The following is an 11,137-nucleotide window of genomic DNA, read 5'->3' on the forward strand; positions in this document are numbered from 1 at the left end:
GGCCCACCTCTCGGTAATTTGCATCGGTGTTTTGTGGCAAACTGTATAAAAGGTTTCGTGCGGTGCTAGCTTTTGTATTTCAGAGAAGGGTAACTTTTGAATCCTTGTGTTTATGATCAAAGGCAGTACAGTGAACTTGGAACAAGACTTTTTCTTGTCGGCAAGGTAACCCAATTTGAAACTGTGCTGCCTGAGCCTGTAATATGTTGGTAAGCATTCTTGTCCTGTGCATTTTCCCAATGTTACGGTGTTCCTTTAAACAGTCACTAAAAGCAGTATTGCAATTTCTGTCTTCCTACCTGAAGTACAGTATATTGTGCTTTTGCCTCCAGACAGTCACCGAATTTCAGAGTAGGAGAATAGAAATGTCCATTCCTTACGATCCCTGGTGTCCACAGTCCTCTGTCAACACACAGGACATAGTGGGGTTTCAAAAAGTGGTGTTATGAACAGAGAAGTAGTACAGTAATAACAACAGCTGTTAAGTTGCAGAAGCATTCTCTAGACTAAGTGATTAAACCTTTGTTAAAACTTGTTTTCTGACATGTGTGGTCCTTACATTAATGTGAAGAGTTGTAAGAAAACCGTTACCTGCTACACTGTCAACTGGAACTGTAAGATACTGGCAGATAATGAGGGAGTTCAAATTCAGGGATTTGTCTGGACAAGGTACCCTGAGACTGTGGCTCTCAGACTCTGGATGGGAGGAGGAGTCCTTGAGACTCACAAGGAAGGACTTCCTTTTGCAGTATAAAGTGGCAACTGGAGAAGTAGTTTCAACACAGTTCTTAGATGTGTTGCTGCAAAGGACTTTACTAGGAGAACTCCTACCTTGTCTTTTCTACGTGTTTGACTTGTGTTTTTATTGAGAGTGCAAGAAGGTCTACCAGCTTTCTTCAGAGTACTGGCAGGCTGCCTAGGCAAAATGCTCAGTTGAGAAAGTACCTAAGCAAAATGCAGGCACATGGCTTTAATGGTCTCTCATTCTCCTACTCTCCTGGGTGTTTGCTATTACATAGTTTAGTCATTTAATAGCTCTCAAAAGTGCTATTTTGGCCCCATACCCTCCCTTAACTTTATTCTTATTGCTGCTATTTCAAGAATGTTGCATCTGAGAGCTTTTTGTCCAGTCTCTCGGTCTGTTTAACTGGATCAGAATCCAGATTTGCTGAAGCTGCCATCCAGAGCTGTTCAAACTGTGCCATTTTTCTTTCAGGTCCGTGAACAGGAGATGCACTTCTGTCATTATTACAGCTGCAGAGGATAAGATTCTGGTTGCAGACAAGTCTGGTGATGTCTATTCTTACTCAATAACAGAACCCCAAGCAGATGGAAAATTTCAGCTGGGTCACTTGTCTCTAGTATTGGATATGGTAAGCATGTGCCTCCATGTGGTTAGTGTACAAACCTACAGTCCTGCTTGTGTTTGAGTCTTTAATTGTTGCTCTTGTCCCAGATTTGGGAGTTATTTTTTATATAAAAGAAGTACATGGTCTGGATTTCTTCCTACCGAGTTTGTGTCTGCAGGGTGTGGTAAGGAAACAAGCTTACCAAAGGGTTATCTATTCTGGGAGTGTGAGTGTTGAAAAAGTCTTTGTGTTACAGTCACAGAAGATGTGGCAATGGAATGTATATGGGAATTCACTCAGTCTGTCAGGTCAGTTGAGCTCTTCAATGTGATAAGTTTATTTCTTTTTTAAGACACAGTGGGACTTCTGCCTGTTCTGTTGGAGCTCAGTGGCTTTCACTGGACCCAGTAGTCAGTGTCGCTTCTCTTAGTGAACGAGAAAGTTACTATCACAAAGATTTATGCTTCTGTTGTTGTTGGAAAAGCGTGGCTTAATGTATGCACCTGCCATTCAGAGTCAGGAGAAACAGATAGTTTAGTGCTTAGCTTTTTTTTTTCTCCTTGTTAGGAAGAATTATATTAAAACAAGCATTGGACTACTGGGCACTAAAACTATCCCTTTACCAACAGACACTGAGTCCTGATGACCGGTATATCGTAACTGCAGACAGAGATGAGAAGATCAGAGTCAGCTTGGCAAAGGCTCCTTATTATATTGAATCCTTCTGTATGGGACACAAAGAGTAAGTTCATTGTGTGCAAAAGTTATTGTGTGCAGCTCTTCACTGTCCCTCGATGGATGAAATTGCTGTCTCCTCAAATCATATTAAACAACAGCTAGATCTGTGTTAGAATCACAGAATGATTTCAGTTGGAAGGGACCTTTAAAAGTCATGTAGTCCAGTGGTCCTGTAATGAGCAGGAACATCTTCAACTGGATCAGGTTGCTTAGAGCCTTGTCCAGCCTGACCTTGAATGTTTCCAGGAATGATACTTGTACCACCTCTCTGGGCAACCTGTGCCAGTGTTTCACCACCCCCATAGTAAAACCTTTATTCCTTATATCTAGTCTAAATCTACCCTCTTTTAGTTTAAAACCATTTGCCCTTGTCCTGTCATGACAGGCTTAAAAAGTCTGTCCCCGTCTTTCTTATAAGCTCCCTTTAAGTACTGAAAGGCCACAGTAAGGTCTCCCTGAAGCCTTCTCTTCTCCAGGCTGAACAACTCCAACTCTCTCAGCCTTTCTTCATAGGAGAGGTGTTCCATCCCTCTTACGATTTTTGTGGCCCCCCTCTGGACCCGCTCCAGCAGGTCCATGTCTTCCCTTTGCTGAGGACTCCAGAGCTGAATGCAGTGCTCCAGGTGGGGTCTCACCAGGCTGGAGTAGAGGGGCTGAATCATCTCTCTTGACCTGCTGGCCACAAGAGACTCCAGAGCCTGGAGACTGACAGTTCCTTTCCTTTCTCTTCCATCCTGAAGTGAAGGTCTTTGTAATTGCAGTGATCTGAAAAGTGGAAGGAAGCAAAGCAACTTGCTAGCTGTACTGATGTGATTCAGATGTGCTTTGACTTGCTCTAGGAGACTGGTAGTTCTGTTGGTGTAGGAATAGGGATTGTCTTCTAGCCAGTTTATCAGGATTTCCTTTTCAGCCAATGTGAGGGACTGTACTTTCCCTTTTCTTCTCAGTAGTCCTTTTCCCGTGAAGAAGACTCAATGGCAAATAGACTTCTAGAAGTCTTTTCCTTCTACATTTTGCTGCTTAAGATGCCTATCAGTTGTGGTGTTTTCAGAGTCTCTTGACTTTGCCTTCCACCTTTGGGTGGCTTTGTGGGCTTTTGGAGGTTTTTTGTTGTCGGTTGTCAGGGGTTTTGAGTAGGGTAGGGAGGTTGTGCAGGGTGGTTTTTTGTGTGTGGCCACTGATAAATTTTGAAGTCCACGGTGACAAAGTAGCAGAGAAGACGTGACCCTGCATAGGGCGGAGGACGCACGTAATTCTGCTTGTCTGGCTGCTGAGTTACTTGGGGATAACAACACCCTTCAGGCACGTTCTTCTGTAAGATGATGCAACATGGTGCAGTCAACTTACTGTATCAGAAACAGGAGTTAAAGAAAGACAGTGTGACTGGGGAACTTGAGCTTTGGGCAATAACCTATCAAAACTTGCCCACCAAGATGTTTTAGTAGAGCATTTAGGACACAGATTAGTTTGGAGTGTCAGTTTGATTTTAATAGCATCATTTGGTAGTCTAACCTTTGTAGAATTGGCATAGTATAAAAGGAGAGACTGCTCATGTTAAAGATCCAAGTAGTCTTTGGTCGGGTCAGTTTCTGTAGCATATTTGCAGAGCCATGTCTGCTGTTTCCACCTGCTGTGTACACAGTTGTACTTTCTAATGAATAGAACTTGATGGTCAGAAAGAGGATTAAATGGGGGCTCTTGTGTCTGTACAGAGTTCTTTAGTGGCTGCAGAGTGGGAAGGCACTTAGTGTAAATTGATCAAAATATATTTAAAAATTCAATAGTTAAATTAGGAATGAATAAGTAAAGGATTATATAAAGCAGCTATGATTGTCTTGTTGCTTGCTCCTGGATTTTCTTCTTTCAGTGGGGTGCATGCTGATTCTTGCTGTATCTGTTACACCTGCATGCACCTGTCATTATTGCTTTGTCATGAAAGTTTCTATTACAGTGACCAAATCTCTTCCTTCTATTTTTTTTTTCTCTTTCTTTTTTTTAATGGCCTTAAAATTATGCCCATTTTCAAAAGCAGGATTGTCCCAGGTAATGCTCTGCTCAGGTCACTGTTTTAAGTTGCTGAGCTCGACGATAATAACGAACTCCAGAAGTTCAGGACCTCATTACTCAGCAAAGACAAGTCATGGTAGACACAGCAGTATTACATACTCCCGAAAAACCAAGTTTCTGCCTGAATGTAGACACTGGCGGTAAATTGCCTCATGCTTGTTTTAAAATTTTGTAAAGATTGCTTTTGAATGATCCCCAACTGCGATGGGAGAAATGTGGTACTCTGAAAGCTGAGTCATCACTGCTGTTGTGCTTTAAAAGCATCTCTTGATTCACCTTCTTAATGTGCACCATGGATCGAGAAAGGGAAACATGCTGCCCGAGTAAATCTGTCTCCGTTGGCATTTTTTGATCTAAATGGCCATGTTCTCAGTCAGGAGGAAGTCAGTAGAATTCCTTGGGTGCAGATGGGGAAATTTCTTCTATTAAGTAGAAAGTCAGTAGTTTGTGTAGTATATATAGTATATTAAGCATTGTAGACATATTTTTTTTTTCTTCCTTCTAATTAGCTTCATGTGGAGAATCTCTTTGTTTATTATAAGGTTCTCTTTAAAATCGATGTTTTCTCTTACTGTGTGTGTTTATAAATACCAGAGTGTCATGCAAGAGAGTTCAACTTTTGACTACTTTCCCTTTAGGTTTGTAAGCAAAATATTTGTAATACCCAACTATCCTGATCTGCTGTTGTCAGCTTCTGGGGTATGTATTGCAAGTTCTTCAAAAAAGTATTTTTCTTGAAAATTTAGACTTTAAAACCATTGTTTTCCTGTGTTTCCCCCAGGGTCCTTGAGATACTTGGAATAATCTCTGGTGGTTTACAGCATGCTCCCTCTCTCCCTCCTTCTCCCCCTTTCTCAGCTTTCTGTTCGGTGTTCAGCCATTCTATTGCTACATTGTGTAAGAGCCAGTTACTGTGTTTATAGCAAGGCTGGCTTCTCAGTAAGATCTTTGGGACAGAGAGATCACAAAGTCCTCAGTATTTCGTCCTCATCAACTCTTCTTGCTTTGGAGCACAGACAAACTTTAATCATTGGACTATTAAACAACTTTTAAGTGAATGGGTATTACGCCGGCCTGCCATGACAATGAGTGTCTTGAGAATGAATGGCCTTAGAATCACAGATTTTTTTTAGAGCTTTTAAGATTAAAAAATTGTTCCCTCTACACCCTCCCACTTGGTTTCCCCTATGAGACTTGTTCTGTATTATGTCCTTGTCTCTATGTCCTCATAGTAGGTCCAGAGCATGTTGTGTAGAGATTGCAGTGCAGTGCTACACAATGCTTGCATGAGGGCTGAAGAATTAAGTTTTCCCTCCTTTCCCTCCCCCCAGCCCTTTTGTTAAATTGATGACATCCTGCTGTCGTGCCAGACCTGTACAGAGTGAGTAGATGGAGTTGGTCTAAAAGAAGGGAAACAATACTCTGTTTCCCAGACTACTAAAACTGCATAGGAATCAAATAATGTTTTCTGTGAAGATTGGAGTAATTCTTAGCGTTTGGATACAGCTGCTGCTCTTGCATCCCCAAGGCTCTTGTCTCTTGTTCCTCTAATTGTTTAAGCAGCTCTAGTGTTAGTCCTGTGTCCAGCTATATTTCATTCTTAGCAAATGCTCTTTGATGACTCTCTTTTTCCAGAGAGCTGTTTAGCTTCTCTCCAGGAGGTTACTAAATCAAATGAGAATTTGGGTGATAACAAGAGTAAGAGTGGAGAAGGGCAACCTGAAAGAATTGCCATTAAGATGCTAAGCACATGTATTATTACTGTGCTATTTGAGACAGACTTGAAATGCACTCCTCCAGCTACCCAATTTCCACTTCAAAAGGAGAATTAAAGTTAGCATGATTGAATAATTTAGAATGGAGGGGAAAAATTATGTTAATTAAAGTACTTTATCTGCAGTTTGAGGTCTTAACTAAGTGACTATTTAGCAGCTTCTGTGGTAAGCTCTTCAGGGAAACAGGATTTAGCTGAAGGCCATGAGTGGCCTCTCTTTGCCTGAGGTACTGTTACTAATAGCCTTGTCCCTGCTTCCATCTGCCCAGGACTCGACTCTGAGACTTTGGCAGTACAAAAGTGGGGAAGAAGTGTACTGCTGTGATCTAAGCAGCATCTGTGGTCCTGAGACAACCAAAACTGACCAGGTATGCATGTGTGTGTTAGTGCTTTTGCTGTCCTCTTGATCCTTGTGAATCCCAAACATGTGTATTGCATTCTGGTAGGAATGCCTCCCTTTTTTTGGTGGGTTTGGAAGTTATGTGAGGCCTGGAATTTTGGGAAGGGAAGAAAGTCCCTGAAATCCATTCCTGTATCTTGTGTGTATTTCTAAAAAGTGCCAAGCAGTGACCAAAGGAAACTGTTTGTAATTCTTACCAAATACAAATTCTGCACACTGGAGAAAGCCTTCACTTGAAATTTTTTTCAAAAACACAGGTGCCTTAGTCTCTTAGCCAGAAAATACATTGTAACACTGAAAAGATCTATAAATTCACTCATTTTAAAAAATACTTAGAATTTCAGGTGTTAAAGTCGCAATTTATCTGAGCAAAAAGAAGCTTTGTAACATTTGTCACTAGTCACCTGTGGTAGAACTGCCCAGTGGAGTCAAAACAATGGGGGCTTGTTCCTTTGGGTTGTTGTGAAGCTGGACATCGTTCAGAATTAAAATGTGTGGGTCCCATGTGAAAACTGAACACCCCAGGAGCTCTCCTTAGCTTGCAGCTGTATGTGAGTGGTGTCATATGTACCCTTTTGGGGTACTACTGTGATTTGGGGTGCTGCTCTGATGTGAGCAGTGGTTCTGGTAGTACTTGGATCTCTGGTTTTGTTCTTTCTTGTTATGTGAATTGGCGTACTTTTTGTGAAGACCACAACTGCCTCCCAGTTGTTAGGTGACTGGGAAGCCTGTGGCTGTGCACGGCTCTTGAGGCAAATCCACTGTGACATTTGTGTCCAGGCTGAAACTGAATTGAAAAGTTCTGTCTTTCCTGCCTCGTGTTTTGTTGTGGTTTTGGTCAGTCAAAGTGTGTTGTGCTCAGCCTCTCCCAGCAGTCGGCAGCCGTTGCTGGGGATCTCTCGGATATTCCTTGCTGTCCGTGTAGGTCTGGCCTGCTCTTGTTAGTGGGCTTCACAGTTAACTGAACTGGGATCACAACCTATGGAAGACCAGACTCCTAGAGACAGACCTGACAGCTCTAGGTTTTTTCTGTGCAGAAGACATCAGCTCTTTGTGTCGGAGTAATAACATACAACTTTGAGTCTGTACATAAGCTCAGGAAGGCAGCCACTTGCATCACAGCATTTAAAGCTTAGATACTGGAAATCTTGGTTTTGGCCTAGAGTTCCTGTTAGCAGGAATTCAGAGTAGTATCTATATGGACAATTTAACCTGCTTCTCATAGAATGTTATCATAGAATGGTTAGGATTGGAAGGGACCTTAAAGATCATCTAGTTCCAGCCCCCCTGCCATCAGCAGGGACACCTTCCACGAGATCAGGTTGCTCAAAGCCTCATCCAGCCTGGCCTTAAACACTTCCAGGGAGGGGGCATCCACAGCTTCTCTGGGCAACCTGTTCCAGTGTCTCACCACTCTCACAGTGAAAAACTTCTTCCTAATATCTAATCTAAACCTCCCCTAAACCTGCCCTGAATTTGAAAGTATACTTTAAAGCACACCTGAGCCAGAGACCTCTTGTACACATTCGCAAGGTCTCTGGATCATTTCAGCTTGAGTCTAGTGCTTGAAATCTTTGAAGTAGCTATTACTGTTTTTTTTCAGAAGCAAAAAACGGGTGCACCAAAATAGATGACAAGCCCATCTAGCTGGTATTCTCTTACAGTCTGGGTGCAGCAGCATTTGAGCAAGGAAGGGAGAATTAAGGTTGAGGCAAACCTACACAATTACTTTGCCATGTGTAGCCTACTGGAAATAAGTGGGATTTTCAAAGCCAGTGTTTTATCTTTGTGTTCAAAAGCAGCTAACGAGAGCGCTTTGTTGAAACACCATGGTTTGATAGCCATCAAATCCATGTCTGCAGTAACATTGCAAGGCATTTCTTTTGGAGGGAAGAATGGTTTTATTTTAAAATACTTTGGCTTCTAGCTTTATTGGATCATTGAGGACTGGTGAGCAACTAGCTGTGAAGTGGGGAATCCTATTATTAAGTGTAAAAATGCTACTTGTTGCTTAGACTCACTTAGCATTTAGTAAGCCAGCTCGCGTGTAGATTAACAGTGCTGGATCTCACACTGAACCCTAACTCCATTGCTTGCAAACAATTTTATAAAAAAATAATACTAAAGTGTAAAATAAACCTTGAACATAGCATTGGATAAATTAACAAATGTTAGAGGAAAAAGCTTGTTGCTACAAGTAGGAACTGATTTATAAAATAATCTCTAACTCTCTTTATTAGAAAGTTTTTAAAGGCTTCTGAATGTAGTACACTTGATAGTCTCTCCCATAGGATACTCTATGTTGGTGGAGTCTCCCAGTAGAAGTCTGGGGTGGCCTTTGACTTCGAGGAGTCCCTGTTTAGCTGCTTTAACTCAGTGTGAGTAATCAACACCAGGGAAAACCCACAACCTGGGGGTTAATATATATAACACAGCAGTTAATAAATTGCATTCCTGCAGTGTTTTGCGGTTGTTCTGTCCACTGCTATATATGTATCTCCTAATGGTCTTGGAAGCCTCAGGTTGGCCTGTTCCTTGAATCTGTGAAATTCTGCTTATTGCCCACTCTTAAAGGTGTTTTAAAATCTGTCTCTGATGACACAAAATTTGCACAGTGCTTGAGGGGTGCAGAAGACTTCCAGAGTTTGTGCAAACTTGGAACAGTGATCAGGCAAGTGTCCCAGTGATTACAGACAGATAAATGACAGATGTAAACATTAATGTGGTGTGTTGCCACCTTTGTGCTCTATTGCTACACCGCTGTCAATATGTAGTTCTTTCAGAACAGTTACTGCCTTGATGGCCAGCAGGACCAAAGGGGAAAGGAGACTTGTGTTTTGCTGGCATCATAGTGCTAGAAATGCCAGAGGTGACGTCTCGTGGTAGTATTTAGTCATGCTGTGCATCCAGGTGTATCAAAGGTCATATTCACAACCTAGTGTGATATTTATAGTCTGAATTTAAAGGAACAATCTCTTGAGTCAGCACTTTATAGGCTGTAAGTGCCACACACTCTGCAACCAAAGATCAGATGGGGATGTAAGCGTTTCTTTTCTTTCATGTTGCATTTAATTTTTACCATTGATAACCACTGTGAGTGCACTGAAGCTTGAAGCACAACTTGAAGCACAATGAGAACGGAATCATCATCAGTGTTGGGTCATGTGAGCACATAATTGTGGATGTATTTTGCTTGGCAGATGATGAAATATTTCTGTTTTGGAAATGTTTTTGAGCAAGGTAGCATTGGTTTCAGCTGATGTGTTGCAGATCCCCAGTTAATTTGCCCACTAAAATGGGAGTTAATTCTCTCATTCCATAGTGCTATATAAATATTTTTCCTGCTTTGGAGCTTTCACCTCATCTGATCCTCTTGACAGCAGAAGCTTGTTTAAAGTCCAGCACATGAATTGCACAAGCCTACCCCAGTGCTCCAGTACATTAATTTTTCATAGGGTCACCTCTTCTCACAGGTGACATCAAAAGTTAATTTTAAGGTGTTGGCAGGATGATAACAGTGTCATATAAATGCTGAATAAGTTCAGAGAGTATCGAGTGAACTTCTGTTTATCACAGACTGCTCTTCTTTAAGGTAACTGATTTCATAGGCTCGTCCTTGAACAAGATACTACCCTGGGGCTTGCATTCACTTTGCTGATTGTTAACTTACCCACACATGGAAAGGAAAGAGCTTGCAGAGAAGATACATTTTCTTGTCTGTGTCCAACTGTGAATAACACTTGGTTCAAATCAAAAAAGCCTCCTCCTCCCTCCCCCAGTGAGGGTGGGGGAGAGCTGCTGCATACTTCAAGTTCACAGAACCCTTTGTGTCTCTGACAAAACACTCAGCTGTGTAGGTAGGCGCTTCCCATCGCTGCACTTGGCCTGCACGTTTGTCATGACACAGGCAGAGAGGCAGAGCTTTGTTATTAGAAATAAATATCAGAGGTTTGGGGGTTTTTAATATATATCTCTTGGCTTTTTCTCTTGAATGTCTGAAGAACCCACTGGTGGTTTACAATAGGAGCTGTCAGTTCTACTCTAAAGCTGCAGGATAAATGGCTCCCTGCTGCAATAGCAACATTTAGACATCTTAGCTACAGAGAACCGTTCTGATTCAGCCCACTCGTTCTATCTGGTATTTGGAACCATAAGCATTTTTTAAAGTCAGTGTTAAACAGGGGACATGGGTCCTAATGCTAAGTATGGAGTAACACCTTAGTATTTCTGCAGAGCAGCAAGAGATTAGTCCCATCTGTTCCCAAGAGCTCTGAAACATATCATCCTTTTTAAAATGGTTTTTATAAAGTGCTCCTCTTCTGTCCAAATAGGCAGTTCAATGTGTGAGTGAAAAGTGTGTGCATGCTGTTGTTCTTGCTCTCCACCACCATGAGATTGTATCACACAATGGATTTTTTTTTCTCATGTGCTAGAGATGCACTGTGTAACTCTGGTTTTCAGCTATATTTCTAGGAGTAATTAATTTTCTTTCCAACTTTTTTTCCAAGGTTTATCTTTTAGCAGTTTCCTCATGTACTGTTGACAAAATAGTTAGTTTCTGGTATTAAACTTGCTGACTTGAATGTCTGGAAGCTATGCAGCTTGTTTTGCTTTCCTACCTTGATTGCAAAATTCTGAAACAAGCACCCTGACAATGCCTATACATCAGCTGGTAGCTCGAGGCATAAAATCCTATGGTCACTCCCAATTCAGCTTAACCTGGTGAACCAGAGGTTCTATCTAGTGACCAGTGTCATGTTAGGGCAAGAAGTGAAGGCTGGAAACGGGGGAAAAGGCAAGAGGACTTGA

At 41.7% G+C, this 11,137-nt stretch overlaps 1 protein-coding gene across 1 annotated transcript in view; it reads left to right on the top strand.

The window, feature by feature from the left end:
• Positions 1-1,216: 1,216 nt before the first annotated feature.
• WDR4 (WDR4 tRNA N7-guanosine methyltransferase non-catalytic subunit) overlaps positions 1,217-11,137 on the top strand; it is a gene marked incomplete at its 5' end in the record, with an annotated part of 16,743 nt that continues 6,822 nt past the window's right edge. Inside the window, 4 exons of the mRNA XM_010171085.1 lie at positions 1,217-1,373; positions 1,979-2,091; positions 4,793-4,853; positions 6,198-6,296. Of these exons, the coding sequence (XP_010169387.1) occupies positions 1,217-1,373; positions 1,979-2,091; positions 4,793-4,853; positions 6,198-6,296 (430 nt within the window). The remainder of the gene's footprint in view (positions 1,374-1,978; positions 2,092-4,792; positions 4,854-6,197; positions 6,297-11,137) is intronic.

This window comes from Antrostomus carolinensis, unplaced genomic scaffold (assembly GCF_000700745.2).
Source record: "Antrostomus carolinensis isolate BGI_N321 unplaced genomic scaffold, ASM70074v2 scaffold1017, whole genome shotgun sequence".
NCBI lineage: Eukaryota > Metazoa > Chordata > Aves > Caprimulgiformes > Caprimulgidae > Antrostomus > Antrostomus carolinensis.